This window comes from Triticum urartu, chromosome 6A (genome assembly GCF_056163025.1).
Source record: "Triticum urartu cultivar PI428250 chromosome 6A, HENAU_Tu73, whole genome shotgun sequence".
In the NCBI taxonomy this organism is placed as follows: domain Eukaryota; kingdom Viridiplantae; phylum Streptophyta; class Magnoliopsida; order Poales; family Poaceae; genus Triticum; species Triticum urartu.
In genome coordinates, this window is record NC_141878.1 from 477,445,260 (window position 1) to 477,470,690 (window position 25,431).

The following is a 25,431-nucleotide window of genomic DNA, read 5'->3' on the forward strand; positions in this document are numbered from 1 at the left end:
GCGGTACCAGGCCGGGCCGACCTTTATAACTGGCGTGCCGAGCATGGCCATGCCATGCGGTGCCAGGCCCTTTTACAGCCGGGCCGTGCCCATGTGGCCTGGTTTGCTCGGGGCCCGTCGGCCGGCCTCGCCCCGTCGCGCCGAGAGCGCGGCAAAAGACCGGGCACCAGACCGGCCAGCGAGCGGGAAACGAAAACGGGAAACCACACCACGTTCCCCAGCGCCCAGTCGGCCGCCGCCCTCGATTTTGGGCGTTTTCCGCTTTCCCACCTTGCCCGTTCCCCATTTCCCCTATCCCGCCGCGTGCGACAGTTCTCCTCGCCCCCCCTCCGTTTCAAACCCCCAAAATTTCCCTCCTCTCCCCCCTTCCGCCGAGCAATTCGCCCCGCCTTTTTGATCCCCCGCCAGGCCACCGCCTCGATTAGTCTCCCCACCCCCCTCCAATCCACTGAACAATCTCTCGCCTTCCGATTTCCCCCCAATTTCCGCGGCCCCCCTCTCCCCCATCTCGCACCAACCTCTCCGCCACCTACCCCTGCCAAACCCTAGCCGGCGCTTGCTGCCCGACTGATGGCGGACGACGACGCCGCCGCGAGCCTGAGCCAGCCCTCCCCCGCGAAGGTGAGATTCAATTGCCCGGTTTGTTAGTTTCGGTGTTTGATTCGTTCGGGACTTCGAACACCCCGTGAAAGTATCGTAATCAGCTTTTACCTCGCGCGGTACGACTCGGTCCTCAGCAGCTAACTCAGGGTGTGATTTGTTTTTGCGCGCGGTTGAATCTCGAATCCCCGTCGGAGTGGGTCTGAGAATCCCGATTTGGTTAATCCGCGCTGCCATTTTTACTAGCTAGTAGACGGCCGCAATCATGATGGTGATCATTTTGTCTGGTCAAAATGTTTCGACGCGATGGGCTGCCCGTAGTTGCGCGAATTAGAATGGTGATAGTTTTGGTTTCCCTTTAATCCGAGCCTTCTGTTGTGCCCTATTTGGGGCAAATACGTGAATACCTTTCATAAAAGGTAGTTTTATAGTATCATGTCATCTAAATGCAGATCTGACGGTAAGAATTGTTGTTTTTTCAGGGCGACATCTCTCTAGAAAATGGGGATGAGAAAAGTAAGCAGTGCCAACCATTCTTCTCCATGTGCCAACCGCTTCAGGCTGTTGTAAGATAATGAATTATGCTAATGCCTGATCAAATTTGTACAATATATTTTGCTACCATACACAAAACCCTAATTTGGTCATGTTGGTCCTCCCTTATGCTTAACAGAGCTATTCAAATTCCTGGGATAGTGTTTGTGCTCCTGCAGCAACAGAACCTTGTCAAACTGTGAGCTAGAAGCTACTGTAACCTTCATATTTAGTGCAAATGTGTGATATTGAATTTTTGTAGTTCTGATGGTGTGCATTTTCTCTGGCACAGAGCGGCTTGGATTCAGTGGATGATGAATACATGCCAAGTGCACCTTCTTTTCCTGATAGCCAGCAGCCCCATTCTGAGGTATGTTCTCTTGCCCCAGGCCTTTATTCAAGAGTTTGATTTCACAGTTAGTCTGTTTGAACTCATGTGATGGCGATGTTTGCTAAGTGGTGTCTATCAATGTGCTGTTTCAGAGCATTTCTGCTGTAGTAGATGAATCAAACAAGTTATGTTCACCACCTTCACCTACGGATAAGGAATGTGATGTGGAACAACTTCAGCTGGAATCTGAGGAATTATTGGTATGCCATTTGAACCTTGGCAATTTTTGCGTGGCTTTCTCCAGGGAATTTTACAGTGACTTGCCTCATTTTCTGCCATCTATTAATTGAAACTTGTAACAGTTGTGTACATTATATTCTATTTGAAAGTCTTATAATTGACATCTGGTGTAAATTCAAATTTAATTAAGTTCTGCACACTGGAACTTTCTGTAACTCGGCCACTTACAAGCCTTTTATCTAAAAACAGTTTCCCTGAATTTTGGCAATTCACAAGACTTACAGCTTGTGCTGCCAAAACCTATTACCATTCAGCCAGCTCATATGCAATTTAATTACATATGATATCCTGAACTTAGTTGTATGTGGCATTCCTGCATGGAGTCCTTTTGTATGTAACAGTTCTCTAACCCTGTCTTCTGTTTTGGTGGTTGCTATTTTAGGATGACTCAGGTGTGCTAGATGGGGAAATAAGGCAGCAGTCAGAACCCCTTACCACAGATGAACCCAGTTCTGTTGTAAGTTTTTTACTGTGTACATCTGCATTTCTACCTAAAGTCCTTGTGGAGCATGTGATCCAATTATGTGTGCTTAATGATATACATGATAAACTGTGGTTGGAATATGTTTGTCAAATAATTTTTCTTTTAGGTGTATAACATTCCCTACTTTTTTTGTTGGTACTGCTGCAGGATGAAATCAAAAAATGGGGGGCGGATACTAAGCAGCACTCACCACCCCTTCATAACACTAAGCATTGGAGCTCAAATGTAAGTGGCCTTCTATTATCTGACATTTATCATGCAATATTTCAGATTAGACCTTTCCTTGCATTGTTTGTGACAATTGTACTGACTGCTTCTGCTTAACAGCGTGCCCTTGAACCTTCTGACAATGAAAATAAGCCGCTCTCCTTGTTTTTTTCTCGCTTCAGACAACCCCAGTCAGTGGTATGCATTATATTCTTTGCCAAGTTTTGATATGCTAGTGTCATGTTTTGGTGTTTATTCATTTTTAAATTGTTACAAAATATTCTCCATGTGCAGGGAGCTGGTCTTCGGAATATGGGGAACACATGCTTCTTAAATGCAACTCTTCAGTGCATAACTCATACTGTCCCACTTTTTAAGAAGCTCCGCTGCACTGACCACTCTACTCCATGCTCATGTATGGATAGTTTCTGATAATCATTTTAATTGTGTGAAAGTGTCCTGAATCTTTTTTATTTTGCTTAACATGATTCATTCTATTGCTACCTTCCAGATGATGAAGATGGGTTCTGTTCCTTTTGCGCCCTTAAAGAACACATTGAAGAATCAATTCGAAGGTCTGGAGCTGTTTTAGTGCCAGCGAGGTTCAAAGATAATTTAAGCAGTATCCTTTGCTTTTGAGTTCTATGCCTCATCTATTAATTTCATCTCAAATTAGTGTTGTCAGCATTCATGGTCATTTCCCCTGATTTTGCACCTTGAAATGTGCATGCTTTCTCTTGACTTTATATTACTCCCTCCGTCCGAAAATACTTGTATTAGAAATGGTTGTATCTAGACTTATTTTAGTTATAGATACATCCATTTTATCCATTTCTAGGACAAGTATTTCTGGACGGAGGGAGTAAATTCTTACATCTTGCTACTATTCGAAGTATTGCCATTTTGACGACAATGTTATGAATTTTGTTGGATTCCTTGATGAAAACTTGCCAGAATTATCGTCAGATTTTAGACCAGGACAGCAAGAGGATGCACATGAGTTCCTTCGTTGCTTGCTCGATAATTTGCACAAATGCACCCTTGATCCCAAGTCAAAGGGGAAGCCCTCATCTTTTGATGAGGAAAGTATTGTCAAACAGGTGTTTGGTGGTCGGCTTAAAAGCCTGGTATGTACTCTGTCATTGCATATTTGTTTTCTCTTTGTGGTTTGTCTTTCAACTAATGCTATTCTTCTTGCATAGTTGACATGCCGTGATTGTGGTCACTGTTCGGAGACATTTGAGCCCTTCCTGGATCTCAGCTTGGAGATTGATCAGGTTGATGACCTTGTTGCTGCTTTGGAATCTTTTACCAAGGTGGAGCAAGTTGGTGACGATGAGAACAAGCTCACCTGTGAAAGTTGTAAAGTTCAAGTTTGTAAGGATAAGCGGCTTGTGCTTGATAAAGCACCTGATGTCATTGCATTTCAACTCAAGCGCTTCACCACCCTTGACAATTCCATTGAAAAGATTGACAAACATGTGGCATACCCACCAGAACTTGATTTGAAGCCTTTCCACAATAATCCAGACAAGGAGGTTAGTTTTATGCTTTTCTCTGCTGGTAGGCTTACCATGAAGACATGATTTGATGTTTAATTGTATTTTCACATGCTTCAGGAACTAATGTATGATCTTTATGGCGTTGTTGAGCATTCTGGCTTACCTAACTATGGCCATTATGTGTGCACTATTCGTTCTTCACCAAGCACCTGGCACTTGATGAATGATTCAAATGTAGGTGCAATTAGTTGCTCTTGCTTTTATGAGACATCTTTTCACCTTGTAATAATCACACTTGTGTTGCAGGTTGATTCTATTACTGAGACGTGTGCACTAAACCAGGAAGCATATATACTCTTCTATGTTAGGCAGGGCATGTTTCCGTGGTTCTCAAGTTTGCTAGAGGAGGCCAGGAGTGGTGCATCTCCTGTGTCAGTTTTGGATAATATAGATGCAGACTGTTTAACTTCCAGTAATAGAAGTCCTGGCGATAAGTTTGAGATTGGTGAAACAAGTGAATGCAAAACATCTCTCCTTGCTGAGGAACCAACTAAGAGATCTTCAGTTGATGCTTCCAACAGCACAAAGAAAAAAGAAGAAACCACTCCACTCAGAGCATCTTTCCAAGATGATGTGGGGAGGAGGCATGCCCCTAGTGCTTCAGAAATCACCAATCTGGAGAGACCATCAACTCCACCTCCATGTCCCAAGCGAACGATCTCTGTTGATGACTTTGAGGTGTTTAAGTTTGAGGAATTTGGTAAGGTTTTATTTTCAACGACAGTCATCTGTCTTATGTTATGCAAACAAGTGCATTGCAGTACAATCCCTGGTGCATCCTCAATTTAGGGTCTCTTGTCATAGTATACATATAACAATTTAATGGCAAGTGAACAAACTGTAGAGAATGTGGTTCTAGTTCCATAACCCTGTCTGTTCATTATGTTACATGCTATTTTAGTTTATTTTAAAAGAAAAGAAGGATTAATGGTTCCCTGTTCTGTATGTCTCATTTGCAGATGACAAGGACACTCCTCTGATGCCAAAGTCTGAGCATCAACTGAAGGTGAAGAAACCGAAGGCTGCTTCTGCATCTAAATCTGTGAAGGGCCCTAGTGTGGACAAAAACGCAACACGGTTGATGAGGGGCATGCCATCTGCACGAAGAAAAGGCCTGCTGGACTGCATGATCTCACAGCAGAATGTTGCGCAGGAGCCCCGCAGGGGCTCTCGAAGTGACCCTCTGGGCAAAAAGAAGAGGAAGCTGGACACCAACTCGGTGGCAGTTCTTCAGTACTGATTATTTTTCTAGTCAGGTTAGAATGTCTAAATCCTTTTGCTGTACGTAGTTTCCAATCCGTCCCTTTTCTTGGGGATCAACTCAGGATGCAATAGAGCTTAAGAGTTTAGGCTAAGATTTTCTTTTCTGCTTTCTGATACGGAATTCCTTGCCTATATATATAAAATATATTTTTGCTTGAGTCACTGGCCATTTTGTTTAGGCTTTGTTTGGTTCTAGGGATTCCCAGGAAAGAGCAGCCCACAGTTGAATTTAACCTGGTCCAGGCCCACGTCATTTTGTAGCAGCTTGTTTGACAGAGTCAATCCTGTACTGACAGTCTAATACACCAGTCACATACAGGCTGCACCGTTATAAACTTTGTTTCTTTTCCTGGACAAAAATACTGATTACTGGCGAAAAAGAGACAAGTAGCAAAGAACAAAACCTGTTCACCATATTACAGAATTTCTGCATCCAGTCAAGTTTATTCAGGCAGTTTGCTGTGGTTGCTGAAAAGCTTCTTGTATTGCCTGTACTGGCTGATGCTAGGATTCTATGCTGCTGTTATATTTTCCCCTCTCTATGTTTTGGCAGTTGTCTGTAAGATAGTTGATGGTTTTCAGTAATGAAAATCGGGGGAAACCCATTGCTAAAAAAAGTACTCCCTCTCTGGAAATATTTCTATGACAAGTATTTCCAGATGGAGTGAGCAGCAAAGAACAGCTTGGGCTAAAGAAAAAACTATGAAGTGTAATGAAACGTTTATAACTTGCTTCAATTGAATGGAGCAGGGGCTGCAATGCTATATAATTAAAAAAAACTTTTATCACCCAGCAACATCCATATATATATATAAATTTATATAATCCTAAATGAAAATTTGCAATTACTATCTACTGCTACAAAGAAATCAACATGAGAGCACTTCTCCCTGTATAATGGTGAACACACACTTTAAGAAAAAGAAAATGTAGAGCACAGCTTTTACATTCGATGAACTTGAGGGAAGCCCAGCTGGATACAGAAGCACATGGTTCTTCCCCAGGGAGCTCATGAGCTCTGCCCCCCCTGCAGCTGTTGCTGCTGCTGCTGCTGCAAGTTGACGAGCTTGTGGTAGGCGCCATTCTTGTTCTCGATCAGGTGCTGGTGATCCCCCTGCTCGATGATCTTGCCGTCCTGGATCACCGAGATGACGTTGGCGTTCTTGATCGTCGACAGCCGGTGCGCCACCATCACTGTTGTCCGGTTCTTCATCACCCTGTCCAGCGCCTGCTGCACCACACGCTCCGACTCCACGTCCAGCGCGCTCGTCGCCTCGTCCAGGAGCAGGATGGCCGGGTCCTTGACGATGGCGCGCGCGATGGCGATGCGCTGCTTCTGCCCGCCCGACAGCTGCACGCCGCGCTCCCCGACCTTGGTCTGGTACCCCTCCGGCAGCGAGCTGATGAAGGTGTGCGCGTTCGCCAGCTTCGCCGCCTCGATGACCTCGGCCTCTGTCGCGCCGTCCTTGCCATAGAGGATGTTTTTGTAGATCGTCGTCGCGAACAGCGCCGGCTCTTGCTGCACCAGGCCGATGTGCCTCCTCAGCGACTTCAGCTTAAGCTTCTTGATGTCCTTTCCTGCAAAATCCATCATTGTACTTTGTTCAGCCCGCTTATCTGGAACAGAAGCTGTCACGTTTGAAATTTGAACAACAAAATACCATCGACCAAAACTTTTCCGGCGATCGGATCGTAGAAGCGGAGGATGAGCGAGAGAACGGTGCTCTTGCCGGAGCCGCTCATCCCGACGAGCGCCATGCTCTTGCCGGCCTTCATCAGGAGGTCGAGACCTTTGAACACGGCCACCTCCGACCTCGACGGGTAACGGAATTCAACGTCCCGCAGTTGGATCACTCCCTCCACCTTCTTGATGTCGTCGCCGGTGTCGATCTGGACCTCGGTCTTCCTGTCCAGGATCTCGAACACCGAGGACGCCATCTGGTTCCCCTTGATGATGTCCGGCGCCATCGCCAGCGTCTCGCCCATTGCCAGCGCTGTCACTATGAGCACCATGAAGGACTTCATCACGGACCTGAAGGTGGCCAACTCCTTGCTCATCAGATGCGAACCGTACCTGAAATTTTCAAACATTTCACCAGTTGCTCTTGGAGTACAGCAGGTTTAGACTGAGCTGGGCTGTGTTTCAGTAACAATTTACTTACCATAAAGCCAGCGCATAGGAAGAGAAGAGGAAGAACTGAGAGACTCCATAGAAGACGCCGGCTCCCTGTCCTCGCCGGAAGGACCGCTTCCCGGGCTCCTTGAGCTCATCAGCGTAGAGCTTTATCACCTTCTCCTCCGCGCAGAAGGCGGCCACCGTCCTCATGTTGCTCACCGCCTCGGCGGCGAGCATGTTGGCCTTCAGATACGACTTGCCAAGGTTCCCTCCGTATCCTTTCATGAACATTTTCTGTTGCAGCACATCATAATCGACATCATTCTGATTAGGCCAAAGAAGAGTCGGCGAGGCCACTGAAATATACACCAACATGGTTAAAATCAAGATGAAGCTGTGTTCACCTCACTGATGTGGCCGCTGACCATGAGGGGATACGTGGCGAGCACGACCAGCGTAATCCTCCAGTTGAGTATGAAGGCGATGATGAGCGAGGTGACGATCATGCCGACGTTCTGCAGCAGGATGGTGGAGCGATCGACGACGATGGTGCGCACCAGCGTGGCGTCGGTCTCGAGCCGCGACGCCAGCATGGAGCTGGTGTGGGTGGTGCTGTCGAACCACCCGATCTCGTTCCGCAGGATGGCCGCGAACATCTTCTCCCGGACGCGCAGCGTGAGCCGCTCGCCCATGATGCCGAAGCTGAGGTGCTCGATCACGTGGAACACCACGGTGAGCACGGCGCCGCCGCAGAAGAGCGTGGCGATCTTGCGCACCTCCCTCTTGGTGGTCTCCCACCCCATGTAGTAGGACACCAGCGCCTGCGTCACGCCCAGGGCGAAGAGCGGCATCTGGGCGCCCGCCACGAACGCGCTGAGGGTGCCCGACACGCCGAACACCCAGTCCGGCCGCACCATGGAGTAGAGCTTCTTCATGGACACGGGCTTCCCCTTGCCCTGCCCTTCGTCGTTCGCCTCCCCGGCGCCGTACCGGCTTATCGAGTCCTTGTCGGAGCGGAAGCTGCCACCCCTGCTCGTCCTTGACAGCTCCCTCGAATACTTGAAGCTGAAACCATGTTAAAAATGACTATTAGTTAGCTCACGCTGACCGCCTGCACGAAACAATGTCGATGCCATGTACGGACACGTGCCTTAGTGGCCTGGTGATGCTCGTGCTGTGCGAGAAAGAGGGCTTGCGCTGAAGCTGAGCAGCCTCCTGCAGCTGGATCAGCGACGAGTAGGCGCTGAGAGGGTTGGCCATGAGCTGCTCGTGCGTGCCGGTCTCGACGATCCTGCCCCCGTCCACGACGGCGATGGTGTCGGCGTTCCTGATGGTGGACAGCCGGTGCGCGATCACCACGGTGGTGCGGCCGACCATGACGCGGTCCAGCGCCTCCTGCACGCTCTTCTCGGACTCGGCGTCGAGCGCGCTGGTGGCCTCGTCGAGGAGCAGTATGGATGGGTTCTTGAGTATCGCCCTCGAGATGGCGATCCGCTGCTTCTGCCCTCCAGAGAGCTGTATCCCTCGCTCGCCGACCTGCGTCTCGTACCGCTCGGGGAGGTTGTTGATGAAGGTGATGGCCTCCGACAGCTTCGCCGCGTGGTCGATCTCGTCCGCGGTGGCGTCGCTCTTGCCGTAGAGTATGTTCTCCCGGATGCTCGTCGCGAACAGCGCCGGCTCCTGGTTGACGAGCCCGATCTGCCCGCGCAGCCACTTGACGTCCAGGTCCCTGATGTCGTGCCCGTCGAGGAGGACCGCGCCGGAGAGCGGCTCGTAGAACCGCTCGATGAGGGAGACCACGGTGCTCTTGCCGGAGCCGCTGCCGCCGACGAGGGCGACGATCTTGCCGGCCGGGAAGTCCAGGCTGAGGCGGTCGAGGATGACCACGTCCGGGCGGGACGGGTACGCGAACCGCACGTCGCGGAAGTGGATGTTGCCCTCCACCGCCTGCAGCGTGCGGCCGGCCCTGGAGCTGCTCTTGTTCACGGTGCTCCTCTCGATCATCTGGAAGATCGGGTACGCCGCCGTCCTCGCCCGGAGGAACGTCGATATGTTGGGCGCCGCCTGGCCAAGCGACCTGCGCGCGCACATTGCACATAATCGACATCCATTAGCTAGCCATGGTCGACATGGACGTGGGAATGAAGGTCTGCACTGTACTCACAGGCCGGCGATGACGACGTTGAGCATGGTGGTGAAGGACTCGCCGCCGTTGGAGATGCGCTTGTGGACGACGATGCCGGTGAACCAGACGAGCAGCGCCCAGGAGAGGAAGAGCACCGAGTGCATGGAGCCGAGGCCGAGGCCCTTGGCGAGGCCGCCCCGCTTGCCGTACTTGTACGTTCGCAGCAGCGCCTCGCGGTACGTCCTCACGGCCTTCTCCTCGCCGACGAAGGCCTGCACCGTGCGCACGTTGCCGATCACCTCCTCGGCGATCTCGCCGGCCTTGACGTAGGACTTGCGGACGCGCGCCATGAGGCCGATGGTGACGTAGGCGTAGGTGCCGCCGGCGATGGCGATGAGCGGCACGATGGCGAGCGTGACGAGGCTGATCTGCCACACGCGCGAGAAGCCGATGGCGAACCCGGCCAGGAACCGGCTGATGTAGTGCATGAAGTTGCCCACCTGCGGCCACACGGACACACGGCTTAATTTGTCAGCACGAGCAACATGTTCACCGAGACTGCAATGGTGATCAAATTGACCGGTCAACTGGTGAGGTAAAAAAAAAGAAAAAAGAGAGTAGCAGCAGCTGGTCACGCTCACGCCTCTGCGAGGTGTGAAGGTCTGCAGAAGGCCGTGCGATTAAGCGATCCTCTCATGCCGGCCCCACAGAGCATTATGGGGAGCAGAGTCCACAAGAGCAGAAGCAAGGTCGAGATGTACGTGACACGTTTATCAGGATGACCACTAGAATTCTCCTCGAAGCAGAGAAAACATTTCTTTTCTACTCCCCCAATTCATTTTTTTAACTAAATCAATGACAAGTTAATATCGATCGGATGGAGTGTTTTTTTCGTGAATTACAATTACAATGAACAGTCCTAGCTATAAAAAAAGACCTGCCCCAAAAGAAAAAGAATTACAATGGTGACAACTTATGGATCATGTAGTACCCATAGCTTGTTGATTAAATCGAACAATGTCGTTGCACACAAGTATATAAAAAAGACGTATTATGTGCACAAAACAATTTTGGGTGTAAACTATATTTTCCGCATAACTTGGTGCAATAGTTTGTAACTTAGAAACCTCTGAAAATGTATCACATGTTAGAGAGGGTAAGCTCTGTGTCTTTGCTTGGATTTCAATATCTTTTCTTTCTAGAACTTCTGAGAATCCTTAGAAAATGTGGAAAAATGTCACGACTATTTGATTTTCCACATTAGTCCGATCTTATGACAGGATCGGACTTCTAACCCGTCGTATTTGGTAAAAACCAATCCTCATAATGTTAACGTGGAGAAACCACTAAACGTTGGCCATTTTTTCGAATAATCACCCGAAGGAGAACATTTCTACTTCGGAATTGTTGTGTGGACGATGCATGTTTGCACGATTGCTCCACGACGGGCAATCCAGTCGTTTGCTTCACTTTGATACATGCATGGAGGATGTGATATATGTCGTGGAATCGTGAACACAATGTCGTCCATAGCAGTGCTCTTTCTACTTGAAGGAGCGTATTCATTTTTGCCCTCGGTACGATCGTACGATTTTTTTTATGGCCAGAGTGGCCAGTATACGACTGTAGCAAAGAGTAGAGAATTTTTATGACAGACAGTGATAGCCAGCTCATGATAGAGAACTGTTGCTATTGCAACATAAACCGTCCACTGGTCATAAATAAGCATGCATATATAGGTCGTGTGCCCGGATCAGATCAAGCCACTACAGTAGGACAGATGGGAACAGTGCGTGCGCGTTGTGCTCTATCTAAACAGTCGGTGGATCAAGACCTTCATTTATTGTGATCCATGTCAATCTGGAAAGAGAGAGACAGAGTCGTGCATCAAATCACATTTATCTCTTTGCAGTGTAGGAAAAAAGAGTGGCGAGTAGAATAAGCAACGAGTTCCCCGTAGACAGTACACATGAGTTGGGAATATGAATCTGGTGAAAATTCACATTTCACCGGACTTGAAAATTTTAGATATTTTATCGAAGGAAGTTACTGGATGCATGGGACAAGATGTTGTACGTACGTACGTGCCGATGCAAAATTTAATGACAAATCAGCGCATTTGATTTTGAAAATCTTCATCTACTAGTACTTTCTTTTTACGGCAGGAGAGATGCGTGTGCCTGAATATGCATCGCGGCTGTGTCACGCACTCGCGCCTGACGTGAAATTCAGTTGGAGGGAGCGCAAAGGCGGGTGGAATTCGACCGGGAGTGTATCCCGTGACGTAGAATCCAATCTACATGACGGAGCTATAGTGTATAGTGGTTCGATGGATGACTTGATCCTCCTCCCGCTGTCCTGCACCCCCAACGCCTTCAATGCCCTTCACCAACTCTCATAACTCCCCACCATATCGACGGACTGAGCTGAGCTCACCACCACCATCCCCGCTTCTCTCTCTCCGGCCGGCCGGTTTGGCATGGGCCAGCGCAACGGCAAGAAAGGCGGCAGCACGCGCATGCATGGAGTGGAGGAGCGTACGCACCTTCTCGGAGATGGCGTCCTGGACGACGAGGACGTCGCTGGTGATGGCGTTGATGACCTCGCCGGTGGACGCCTCGGTGTCGAAGACGGCGATGTCCTGGTCCAGCATCGACCGCAGGTACGCCAGCCGCATCTTCGCCGCCTGCCGCTCCCCCGTGTGCATCCAGCACGCCACCTCTGCAGCAAGCAAAGCAAGCGCATGGAGCCATGCGCGTGATGAGAGCACGTACTACTAACGTTTTGCGTCTTTGTCCCCTCTGCACAGATGTGCATCCGGACAAGATCAGCTCGGTTGCATTGAGAAGACGCGCTCACCGGTCCACGACGAGAAGAGTATGACCACGCCCAGGTACACGAAGTCCAGCGAGTACTGCGAAACGAAAACGACGGCCGAAACAGAAACAATGGTTAACCTACCACCGCGCGTCGTCGTCGCTGGCCGGGTAATTGAAGGAGCCAGCCAACAATGCCGGTTTGTGCATGGGGGCACGTACCTTGGCGACGCGGCCGGAGACCATGGCGGGGAAGAAGGAGGCGATGCCGATGATGTTGATGAGCTTGCCGAAGAAGATGAAGAAGACGGGCACGGAGGCGCCGTGCGCGCACGCGCCCACCGAGCCCACCGCCATCAGCACGTAGTCCCACCGGTCGGCGAACGAGAAGAGCTTCATGAACGGCACCTTCTCCACCTTCTCCTCCGCCCCCGCCTTCTTTCTGCCATTATCGCCGCCGCCGCCTCCCGCCTCGTTCTGGTTCTGGCCGACGCCGTGCACCGACGAGCTCATGTCGTCGTCCTCACTGGCTCCACGGCGGAGATCGATGGGTCGAGCCGTGCTCGTTCGTCGTGATTGAGACTGTGGGTGGAGAAGGATCTGCGCGTGTGTGCGTGGGATGGTAGGGCTTTAAAGACTGGCTTGGACACCCGTTGGAGTGGTTGTAACTTGCCTCCATGTTAGCTGTGGGCGCGCCGTGCGCCTGCGTAGGTAGCCGTAGGCCACCGCCGAAGAGGCGATCCGCGTGGTAGAGCACAGCAGCTGAGCTGAGCAGGGTCGAAGGGGTTCGGCAGTTAAACTCGATCGCTCCTAGGGCCACCGGGTCAGGCCCAAGCTGGTGCAGTGGTGGAGGGGATTTGTCTCAGAGCTGCCGTTGGATTCGGCTACAAAGTTACCCTCATGTCAGAGCTTCAGATGTCTCTTCACTGCAGTTTGGTGGGCTGACCAAGATTAATTAATACGCGTGCATTTTTACATATATAAAATGGGAGGCCTCCTTCTCTGTTTTCGTTCCATAACCAAATCCATCGAGACATTCTCTGCCCGCCTACGAAAACAATCCATGGGCAGAAAATCATGCTTAGATCCAAAACCAATGAAAATTCATCGGGTATGGATATACACTGGAAGCATACCGCGCCTTGCTGCGCCGTTCTACCTTCCTACCGTTTATTTGTTTGATAGTTTATTCATGAATAGATTCCTTACCGCTCTATTTGCGGGTCGGGGGTCGTTGCTCAGTTCGTGGGCCTTCTATATTTTGGCTTACATAATTCTAGGGTGAGAACACCCTTTATTGCATTGTAGGATATGTCCAGATACTAAGACACATCCTCATTTGCCTGGTAGCATATTACTTAGTTTTTTTTACAACTATTGTTAAATGATATGTTAGCATCACTACAAAAGATGTATCCAAAGTAGTGGTTGGCGTCACAAGTAGTGGTTGACGTCACACATGTCCCAGGCCTGCAGGGTTAAACTACAGTACTGGATGGACATGATAACATTCATCTACAAAACTAATTCAAAACTATGATTTGCGTAATTGCGGCTTCTGATTGTAGTATTCATCTACAATAATCATATAGCTCTATGATTGACCAACCAATATTTCATAACTTACCTTGGTCACATACAAATAGTACAAACCACCAACAATAATGGTATGCAATAACAATTAAAGGGTAGTGGAAGTGAGAAATACTTGGAAGCTGCGGCGCTGCACCAAATTATATGGCTTCTGGTTTTCAATATTGATCATTCAGATGCGCAGTTAGAATCAAAATAGAAGGAACATATTTGAAATAAAAGCAATGCTTTGCACTGACGAACAAGAGAAAAGGGAATGAAGCATGTTTATAGCGGCCTCTAAGAGGAAGAGACGGGAATGCGAGGATCAAGATATATGTACAAGTGATTGATCTCGGTTTTCATTTTAGTGTAACATTAATGCTGCATTAAGGCCTGACCAGCTGTATACATCAGCGACCCGGTGACAATTAGCCAAATTATTTTCACAGAAAAACTTTGTTCTCATCTTGTCTTATTGTTTTAGTGCCAATTAAGTTCAGGTAGAGACCGTGCTCCCTAGGCGTGGAACCATATGCTAATTAATACTCCTCGCGTTCTAAAATATAGTACATACTTTGTTTTAAAAAGTGAAGCGTATCAATGTTTGACCAAGTTTTAAAAAAGTCAACACCCACGTGTACTTTTATAGTTTATTTATTTAGTACTTTGGATATTGATAGTTTATTCTAGAAACTTTGTCAAATGTGGACATCTTTGACTTTCGAAAAAAGAAATATTCATTGCATTGTGGAACAGAGGGAGCATAAATCATGTCATGTATAAATTGTCGGAGGTTGTTAATCCACAAGCACGAACATGGTGAAGCATGAGGCTTTCAGATTGAAACCTTACAGAGTGAGATAAATAATCTGAAGGAAATATGCCCTAGAGGTAATAATAAAATTGTTATTTTATATTTCCTTATTCATGATAAAGGTTTATATTCATGCTAGAATTGTATTGATCGAAAACTTAAATACATGTGTGAATACATAAACAAATACCGTGTCCCTAGTAATCCTCTACTAAACTAGCTCGTTGTTCAAAGATGGTTAAGGTTTCCTAACCATTGACATATGTTGTCATTTGATAATGGGATCACATCATTAGCAGAATGATGTGATGGAAAAGACCCGCCCGTTAGCTTAGCATATTGATCGTTCAGTTTATTGCTATTGCTTTCTTCATGTCAAATACATATTCCTTTGACTATGAGATTATGCAACTCTCGAATACCGGAAGAATACCTTAATAGGTGGTAAATTCTTAACATCTTTAGCTTTAATACCTTTTTTCTTTCATAGATTTCTTTGCCTCTTACATATCTTCAGGACTGAGAAATAGAATACCCCTCTTCTTCGGAGTTGGCTTAGGTGGTGGTTCAGGAAGAGTCCAATCATTATCATTGCTCAATATATTATTCAATAGTATTTCATCTTGTTCAACAGTTCGTTCCCTAAAAACACAACCATCACAACTATCTAGGTGGTCCCTAGAAGTATCGGTTAGTCCATTATAAAAGATATCAAGCATTTCATTTTTCTTGAGAGGATGATCAGGCAAAGCATTAAGTAATTTGAGAAGCCTCCCCCAAGCTTGTGGGAGACTCTCTTCTTCAATTTGCACAAAGTTAAATATTTCCTGTAAAGGAGCTTGTTTCTTATGAGCAGGAAAATGTTTTTCAGAGAAGTAATATATCATATCTTGGGGGCTACGCACACAACTAGAAGCAAGAGAATTAAACCATATCTTAGCATCACCCTTTAATGAGAAAGGAAACAACTTAAGAATATAGTAATAGCGAATTTTTTCCTCATGAGAAAATAGGGTGGCTATGTCATTCAATTTAGTAAGATGTGTCACAACAGTTTCAGTTTCATAACCATGGAAAGGATCAGATTCAACCAAGGATCACCGTTTAACTCAGGATCGACAGAGAATTCATAATCCTTATCAGTAACAAAGATAGGTGAAGTAGCAAACGTAGGATCATATTTCATTCTAGAATTCAAAGATTTTTCCTTCAGTTTGGCTAACAATTTCTTAAGATCCTCTCTATCATTACAAGCAAAGAAGTCTCTAGTTGTTTCTTCATTCATAACATAACCATCAGGTATAGCAGGCAATTCATATCTAGGAGGAGAATCATATTCTCCAGTTTCAATAATTTCATCGGTTTCAGTAATTCCATTCTCTCTAACCCTAGCAAGTTGTTCATCAAGAAATTCACCCAGTGACACAGTATTATCAAGCAAAGCAGTAGTATCATCATAAGCATCATGCATAGCAGAAGTAGCATGATCAATTACTTGCGACATATCAGAATTACTAGCAGGTGGTGGTGTCGCAAGCTTACTCAAAACAGAAGGTGAATCAAGTGCAGAGCTAGATGACAGTTCCTTACCTCCCCTCGTACTAGAGTAATAGATCTTGGTTTTGGTATCTTTCAAATTATTCATAGTGATCAATAGATATAAATACCAAGTGACTCAGAGAATAGAGCTATGCTCCCCGACAACGGCGCCAGAAAAAAAGTCTTGATAGCCCACAAGTATAGGGGATCACAACAGTTTTCGAGGGTAGAGTATTCAACCCAAATTTATTGATTCGACACAAGGGGGGCCAAAGAATATTCTTAAGTATTAGCAGTTGAGTTGTCAATTCAACCACACTTGAAAGACTTAATATCTACAACAAAGTTTTTAGTAGCAAAGTAGTATGGAAGTAACGGTAACAGTGGCAAAAGTAACAGTAGCAGTTTTGTAGCAATTGCAACAGTGGCAACGACAAAGTAACTTAGCAAAGATCAATATGTGAAAATCTCATAGGCAATGAATCAGTGATGGATAATTATGTCGGATGGCATTCATCATGCAACAATTATAACCTAGGGTGACACAGAACTAGCTCCAATTCATCAATATAATGTAGGCATGTATTCCGTATATAGTCATATGTGCTTATGGAAAAGAACTTGCATGGCATCTTTTGTCCTACCCTCCCGTGGCAGCGGGGTCCTAATGGAAACTAAGGGATCACTGGTGCGCGTCGGTCCTAACAAATGGTTTTTAACCCCTTTCCGCGACGGCATATGGAACCGTCTCCAAGTAAGTGTGGGCGATAGGGGGGGTCCTTCCCACACAACCCAGAAACCATCAGGGATAGGGCCCCTACAGTACTCCTACTCGTTTCTGCTCGCATTGCCATCGCAGTCGGTATTCTGTGGTGCTACGTTTACGATGCGCGGCCCATCACAAACGGTTCACTATTATAGAACGTGTATGATGCGCGGCCCATCACAAACGGTTCACCGTTAAGAAGATTAGCTAATCGTCATACGAGTGTCGGACAGGATTACGAAACGTCGGACCATCGTAACATCGTCGTACACGACAACTATCGCACACGCTATTCTGTGGTGCAACGTTTACGATGCATACTTCATCAGAAACAATTCATGGTTGCGAATCGTGTACGATAAGGCAACTAACACAAACATTTAGTTTGCCCGCACCGTTTGTGATATTGTCTGACATCGCACACGTTTTGCAAACGGCAACTGTGTGCATGCTTGCACACGTTTCCTCTCTGTGAACTGTCTCGGATTATGGTGCATATCACAAACGTTTGTGTTTTACCAACCGTGTGTGCCGTAACAACCCGGAGAGCGTAATTTCACCATAATTTAATTGCTGCTTTTCCAAATTGTACCGGATTTGGATTTGAATTTGAATGTATGCTACAACTTTATTCATATTCATCAGGTTTAAACAACCAATGCATTATTCGATTCATAGGTACATATGTTCAAGAATTACATAAGAACCAAATAAAGAATGATGAATCACAGTTGTATACTTGTACTATTAAAGACGTTAAAGAAAGAGGCGAAATATATTCTGGTTGCTGAACAAGGTGAAGCGGAATGCCCATATTGTGCCCTCCTCCATGCAGAAGGCACACACGACTCTAGTCCAACCCCTTGTGATGGCTGACCGCTCATCCTTCACGGTTTTCATGAAAACATCTAGATAATCATCGTGTTCTGGTAGAAATACTTTAACCTTTGCATGCCCACCAATCATGTAGTTTGAGAGGTAATCTTGAGTAAACTGCTTTGGCAACCACTGCAAAGGAATAAGATTTCAAACATTGTCATCTAACACAACTCATTATGGGCAGTAAAAACAAGGCTGCAGAGTTCTTACTTACCATCCTGCAGTTCGCTGTTGTCTTGGATAAAGTGTAAACAAACAGTTTAATTGCCATCTTTGGACCCATTTTACTAACAATCTTTATCAGCTTCCTCACTTGATGCTGGTTCATTGATATCTCATTGCCCCATACGCAGAAAGGGTCAAAACACGGATCTTTACCAATGACATATGTACCTAAAAGCACCAAGTTAATATTAGAAGCTAAACATCAATGGCACAATGATGTAGTACAACACTCTTTTATAATATGTCTATATACATCCGTATGTGGTAGTCCATTTGAAATCTCTAAAAAGACAAATATTTAGGAACGGAGGGAGTATCTTATAACATCCAATATACTCACATATTAGATGAATTAACATATTATATTATGGGCCGGAAGGAGTTTAGTCCATTCTTAAAAATTATCTGCTGATGTATCCACGGGTTACAGTTAGTTTGAGCTAGTTCGAGCTCAAATAGCCCTAAAGTATATCTAAACATGAGGGCTAGTTTGAGCTAGTTGCATCTATAACCCACCCCAAAAAACTAGTATCCAACCCAAGAGGTGCTAATTGGAGCTAGTTCTCCTAGTGCATTTATTGTCAATCTAACCCTGCCATCCAAACAACTCTTTGGATGGAGTTAGTTCAGGGTTAGTAATGAGCTAGAAACTAACTCTAACCTCTAGCTAAGTTGAGTATCCAAACAGGGTTGTGTTGTTGCTGCTGCTGCTCTTCTACGTATATCTAGACATCATTAGAACATTAATGTAACACTCTTCCTTGTTGCTATGTAGCCTAGGATTGCATATTTAGACATGAAGTACACTGCATGTTGCTATGTAGCCTCAGATATATTACATATGGCCATAGTTAACCTAAGGAAAAATGGGTTGCAGATATATTCAGTTAAAAGTCCGATTCACCGATTAGTCCCTTATCAGCCGCCAGCCTATATGGTACCAGCTACGGATATCCTGAACAATGAGCAGATATAAGCAATGGGATGAAACTAACCTCGATGGAAAACAACAGTCGTTCCCAAAATTGTCCTGTGTAGGTACATCAAGAAGCATGTTAAGCACAACAGGCTAAACATCAACCAAAATTACACATGGCAGACAAAATAATCTCCAAAAGATAGCTTCAGTGTGCAGGTTTAAGCACGTTAGTAAAGCAAAACAAGTGGAAAGGTGTGCTAACTGCAACAGGCCTAACATTAAACAACAAGCAAACATGGTCATTCAAACTGGTATTGTGCCGGTCTAAGTACACTGGTTATGGTTAAATAAAAATGGAAAGGCGTGTTAACTACAAGATGCAGCAACCAAATATAGTCATTCATAGTGGTATTGTTGAAACTGATACTGATGAAATTGAACTGCACAGTTCATACTTGCACATATAGAACATCACATTGTGAATAACTGGAATAAACAAGGCATACTACGAACAACCAAAGATATTATTTGAAACTGAACATATGCTAACTACAAACAACTGAACAATCAAAAAACTTTAAAAGAGGCATATGCTAGCTATAACAGGCTTAACAGCAAGCAAATATATGCATTCCTATCAGTATGTTTAAAACTGGATTGATGAAATGTACTGCACAGTAAATAATTGCACATATAGAGCATCACGTTGTGAACAACTGAAATAAACAAATCATGGGTTTCCTCACTTATCACAGATGGGCTCGTTCCAGTGGGAAGAGCACGGACCCTGGATGCGCTCCATGTTGTCGCAGATGGGCTCCTTCCCCTTGGAAGAGCGCGACTGTAGGGTGCCCTCCCTAATGTTGCAGACGGGCGCTTTCCCCTTGGAAGAGCAGATGGGCTCTTTCCCCTTGGAAGAGCCGGAGAGGGTGCCGTCCTCATGGTCGCCGTCGATGAGGTCTGACTTGGAAGCTGTGAATCCCAAGCCAGCGTCAGAACGTGTCCTTCAAAAATGACAAAAGGGGCTCGATGGTGATGTAGAATGGCAAATTGTTGACAGCCAACCAGGGGAGATCAGCAGCGGGGCCATGGATGAGATCGACGACGGTTGAACCCGAGGGGTTGGGGGTGGGCCACTTAACCTGTGACACGGCCCGCCTCATGGCGTCGCTGTCGATGACCTTGATGTCGTAGCCGGCGGACGAGACATGCCCGCATACGCTAGCCCGCTGCTTGAGTGCCTGCCGCCAGTAATGGTCGTCAGCTTCCTTGGCGACGTCGGGCGAAGAGACCGCTATACACCTTTTTTGGGCCATTCGCTCCTCGAGCTCCACGGGAAGCATAGCTGGGCTTAGGCTGTGACGCTCTGGAGTGGGGGATGGGGATCTGTGGGAAAGGGGGCGTTTGGCAGGCGTCATCTAAGAAACTCAGGGCGGCCTGGGTATGGAGATCGGTGGGTAAGCTGCACAGGCAAACCGGCAGATGTTGACAATGTTGGCCTTGCGGTGGCGGCAGTGGCGGCGGGGACTTTGCCAGGGTTTTGAACGAGGGAGGGTGTGTGTGTGTGCGCGCGCGCGCACGCCCGAGAAGGTTTTGGTGTGTGTGTGTGTGGAGGGGGGGGGTGTTTTAGGAAATGACGCGGGTACTGAAAATTTTACTACGCGGGAGTCAAACACGGGAGTGAAATGCCGGGCTATTGAAAATTTTGATGATAGTGCATCGCACACGGTCCGGAGATAACAACCGTGTGTTATGAAAAAGAAAAACCCTCGAGGCGGGCAGATATTTTTGATGCAGGCGGGATTGGGAACAAGAAACATCGCACACGGTCTGTAGATAACAACCATGTGTTATGAAACAGAAAAACCCTCAAATTGGGCAGATATTTTTGAGAGGGGGAGCCTCGTGGAGCCCAATATACTATGCGTATGTGTGCGTGACAGGTGCACCGACGTGGCACATGGTTAGTTTGAGTGAACCGTGTCTGTTGTGTCATCCGACTTGTCTAATGTTCATAAATTTGGCAAAAAATAACGCGGGAGAGGGTCAGAACACGAACACACTTGCATGTGGACCAAATTTATGTATCAAAAGGGTGGTTTGATTTTCAAATACCAAATGCAACTTCGATGTGACACCTCTCTCGCAAAGCGCACGGTATTGCTTGCTCCCACCCTCTCGTGTCGGCATGAAGGGAATCCTAAGCTATGAATGCATGCCCCCTCCCCTCAACCGAGGTTCACCTAGCAAAGTGCGAAGTAGCTAGCAGCCCCCCTCTTCCCTTGTTCCGGCACGAAGGGAATCCTAAGCTATATATTATGAATGCATGCCCCCTCCCTCTCAACCAAGGTTCACCTAGCAAAGTGCATAGTAGCTACCAGCCCCTCTCCTCCCTCGTGTCGGCACGAAGGGAATTCTAAGCTATATATGAACGCATGCCCCTCCCAACCGAGGTTCACCGTAGCAAAGTGCGAAGTAGTTACCAGCCCCCCTCCCTCGTGTCGGCATGAATGGAATCCTAAGCTATGAATGCATAACCACCGAGGTTCACCTAGCAAAGTGTGAAGTAGAGCTACACGCCCCCCTCCCTCGTGTCGGCACGAAGGGATTCCTAAGCTATGAATGCATGCCCCCCAACTGAGGTTCACCTAGCAAAGTGAGAAGTAGCTAGCAGCCCCCTCCCTCGTGTCGGCACGAAGGGAATCCTAGCTAAGCTATGAATGCATGCCCTCCCCCAAACCAAGGTTCACCTTAGCAAAGTGCGAAGTAGCTAGCAGCCACCCCTCCCTCGTGTCGGCACGAAGGGAATCGTAAGCTATGAATGCACATGCCCCCCCCCCCCAAACGAGGTTCACCTAGCAAAGTGCGAAGTAGCTAGCAGCCCCCCTCGTGTCGACACGAAGGGAATCCTAAGCTATGAGCATGCCCCCTCCCCCCAACCGAGGTTCACCTAGCAAAGTGCGAAGTAGCTAGCAGCCCCTACCCCCCTCGTGTCGCCATGAAGGGAATCCTAATTAAGCTATGAATGCATGCCTCCCAACCAAGGTTCACATAGCAAAGTGCGATGTAGCAACCCCCCCCCCCACACACTTTCAGTCAGCGGACCAGAGAGGCATATATCTCACCAAGATGGATCGTAAAACGGACCAAGAACAATCCACCTTGGTCGTACAACCTCTCTTTTGTTGTTGGTCAAAGTGAAGGCCGTCCATGCGACCCTGGAGATGGGCTAGCTCGCCAATAATCACGCAAGTAGCTAGTCCCCTAAGACAACCACTGCATGCGTGTGGCCCAAACATATGTATGGAGAGGTGTGTTTCGAATAACAATGAACAACTTTGATGTGGCACCGTGATTTTGAACTAGAAATCCCCACACCGAGTGAGGGTTAGGTTGACGATGCATATGTATGTTACACCACACTTGAAGCCAACGACGGGGATTCATATATGCATGCATGCGTGCATATATAGTATATGCGCTCAAACTTAATTAGGTCTGAATCTCACCATGACCTATACTACAATAACACTAACCAAATGAAGAATCCGCCATGGTAACCTATCTTGTTGTTGGTCAAGGTGATCATGGATGTCCACGCGGGCCCACGAATATATAGGCTTGTCGCCGATAACCACGCGAGGGAGTGTATCATTCGAAGGCAACCACTACATGCATATGTATGGAGGTGATGCATGCATGCATGTTTGAATACACAACATTGATCTGGCGCGTGTGTCAAAAATCGTACACTAGCTCCCCACACAGAGCGAGATCAGTTCATGATGGTGTCGTTGTACTAGCCACTTCGACTCGATGGGAGGGATTCATGCGTACACATGCATATCTGTGTGCTCAAAGTGTATCATGCATGTCATCCCAGAGCAAAAATAATAATCCCCTCCTAAGTCAAATTAACCTCTCTTATTGTCAGGCAAAAAGAAGTGATGGACCAAGCGGGCCCATAGATGGAAATCATCGATATCTCTGATAACCGTTAATTGGGTGCGAGAGGATAACCACCACCACTTTGCATGTGGGCCAAACATATATATGTTGAATACCCAAAATGCACAACTTTGATGTGCCACATGCCTCAAAAACCGTAAACCATGCACCCACACAGAGCGAGGTTCATATCAAGCGTACTACATATGATGGTCCCCTTCCCCCCTCTTCACCGCATACTATATGCTCCTGCCGTAATATATGTACAAGTACAACCCAAAAGAATCCTCATCAATGGTGAAATTAATTAACCTCTCCCGATGTAGGTCAAAGTGATGCATGCATGCATGCATCGACGATGGCCTCGTGGGCCCACAGATGGAAGCGTCACACGTGAGTGTCCTATCTAGGATATATATGCATGTGGCCCAAAAAGATGTTGTGTGATGTTTGAATAACCAATTTCACAATTTTGATGTGGCACGTGCCTCGGTAACCAAAAAGTCGACACTGAGTGAGGTGTACTTGTTCACGGACGCATACGTATAGTATATATATGCTAGTCCCCTCCCACCTCTTTGACGCATACTATATACCATCATAACACAAACAAAAAAAATTATACCTTGCTGGTCAAATTAACCTCACTGCCGGCTGTTTGTCAAAGTGATGGACGATGACCTCGTAGGCCCACAGAAAGCATCACACGCGAGTATCAAGTGTCATGTAGGACAACCATCGACTGCATGTGGCCAAAACATTTATGTATGAATGGGTCGTGTAATGTTTTAAATAATGATTTCACGACTCTGATGTGGCATCAGCCTACCTAACAAAATGACCAACCCACACGGTGGCTCACAACTCGTAGTGTACTGCGAGCCACCGCCACCCCCAGACGCACACACCCACACCCACACCGTGAATCCACTGCAACTACGATGCATGTTAAATTAATTATCCCGCGGTGAACATACACGTTACCAAAGGAGGGACGTTTTAATTTCAAAAAATTCAGAGAGATCATTAAGACGTTTTAGTACATTGATTGATTGATTTCCTATGGGTATAATGTGCACAAATCAAATCTGAGCTACATGCACATGTGACAGTGCACCTAAATGGATTGCAAAAACACATGTGTCTCACTGGGTGCATGTTTACTCCCCGTGCAGCAAATTTCAAACATTGAGAATCTTGATTTTTAAATTCTAGTACATTTAAAACTTATTTGAAGTTCATGAAACTTATCGTGTTGTCATATGGATACCAATACAAAGTGGCATTATACTTTTTTTGTCAAATTTGAAACCAGTTTTGATGTAATCTTTATCTAATTATAGACGGGAGATTATTAATAATTGGGAACCAATATCCCAAACGGATTATTTATTCGAACCGTGAGCGTTAGACCAACAATGGATACGTGCCATGCTTCGATTAAGCAATAAAGTGGCAACATTAATCATCCAAATAGAAAAACAATATACGTGCCGCCGCGCGACCCGTGTGGCGTGCGAGCAGGCGTGAGTTGACAGGACGCATGTGAGAAGTCCGCCGCGCAGGCAAACGGGGAGGCGTGCGTGCAGGTGTGTGAATTGATGGAGGCGTGCTCGCTGCGCAGTGTCATCGGGAGGCGTGCGAGTAGCTGTGTGAAACTTTGGTAGGCATGCCAGCAGTCCGGTGCGCAGGCTCATCGGGAGGCGAGCCATCGGTTTGACCGCTGCACGCCCCTCTCCCACAACTCCCGCTACTCCATATTAATGGTGCGCCCGAGCGGCCGCACCCCCATCATCGCTACGCACACACAATCCTCTCTCTCCGCTTGCAACCTTGACGCCGCTCTCAGTCCTCAGAGCGGTCAGTGTATGAGGATGCCGCCGAAGCGCCCCATCGGAGGGAGTGGCGATGCCGGGGCTGCTAAAGCACCGGAGCACGACGTGGAGATGGAGACAGAGGTTGCTGTCACCGCCGGCGAGTTATCGCTGCACATTGACGTCGTCGAGCTTCCACAGCCGGAGGTGGAGTTTCACACCGACTCCGACGACCACTCCGGCGATGACTCCGACGACGACGGACAGCTGGTTAGTCATCTATACCCATTTATGTGTCAAATAGATCATAGGGTTTCTCTGGTTACTCCTGCCTCCCCCTTTTTGGAATAGAAATCCTGTGGTTATGTTCTCCCAATCCATCAAATCTGAGTAGGTTTCATTAGATCCGTGTAGTGTATTGATTGTTTGAATGGTATAGGTGATAAGTGATAAGTTGTTTGATTTGTGCAAATGATTTCTGCTAGTAATCTGACTAGGGTTAGTGTAACGCCCCAAGACCGGAGCTTCAGATGCCTTCCAGGATTTCCGGGTTTCGTCGTGTAATTTGTTTGGTTCTTTGCAATTCATCATTGCATCATGTGCATTGCATCATG

The 25,431-nt window shown here is 47.0% G+C and overlaps 2 protein-coding genes across 2 annotated transcripts; one reads left to right on the forward strand and one right to left on the reverse strand.

The window, feature by feature from the left end:
* Positions 1-334: 334 nt before the first annotated feature.
* LOC125514195 (uncharacterized) lies at positions 335-5,439 on the forward strand. Its single transcript, XM_048679476.2, has 15 exons — positions 335-621; positions 1,083-1,166; positions 1,274-1,333; positions 1,427-1,504; positions 1,618-1,725; positions 2,148-2,222; positions 2,397-2,474; positions 2,577-2,654; positions 2,751-2,871; positions 2,968-3,078; positions 3,411-3,583; positions 3,659-3,994; positions 4,076-4,192; positions 4,265-4,718; positions 4,978-5,439. Exons 1-15 carry the CDS (start codon positions 571-573, stop codon positions 5,256-5,258), a joined length of 2,205 nt encoding a protein of 734 aa, XP_048535433.1. The 5' UTR covers positions 335-570; the 3' UTR covers positions 5,259-5,439.
* A 611-nt stretch (positions 5,440-6,050) lies between these two features.
* Positions 6,051-13,028, reverse strand: LOC125514194 (ABC transporter B family member 2). The gene is made up of 9 exons (XM_048679475.2): positions 12,561-13,028; positions 12,382-12,436; positions 12,068-12,243; positions 9,562-10,022; positions 8,548-9,474; positions 7,802-8,462; positions 7,444-7,691; positions 6,943-7,355; positions 6,051-6,859 (listed from the first exon to the last, which is right to left on the reverse strand). Exons 1-9 carry the CDS (start codon positions 12,849-12,851, stop codon positions 6,291-6,293), a joined length of 3,801 nt encoding a protein of 1,266 aa, XP_048535432.2. The 5' UTR covers positions 12,852-13,028; the 3' UTR covers positions 6,051-6,290.
* Between the last annotated feature and the right edge of the window lie 12,403 nt (positions 13,029-25,431).

Coding starts and splice junctions, on each gene's coding strand:
- LOC125514195 (XM_048679476.2), top strand. CDS start 571: ATGGCGGACGACGACGCCGCCGCGAGCCTGAGCCAGCCCTCCCCCGCG. Junction 1,167..1,273: donor GCCAACCGCTTCAGGCTGTT/GTAAGATAATGA, acceptor TATGCTTAACAG/AGCTATTCAAATTCCTGGGA. Junction 4,719..4,977: donor GTTTAAGTTTGAGGAATTTG/GTAAGGTTTTAT, acceptor TCTCATTTGCAG/ATGACAAGGACACTCCTCTG.
- LOC125514194 (XM_048679475.2), bottom strand. CDS start 12,851: ATGAGCTCGTCGGTGCACGGCGTCGGCCAGAACCAGAACGAGGCGGGA. Junction 12,244..12,381: donor ACTCTTCTCGTCGTGGACCG/GTGAGCGCGTCT, acceptor TGCTTGCTGCAG/AGGTGGCGTGCTGGATGCAC. Junction 10,023..12,067: donor AGGACGCCATCTCCGAGAAG/GTGCGTACGCTC, acceptor GTGTGGCCGCAG/GTGGGCAACTTCATGCACTA.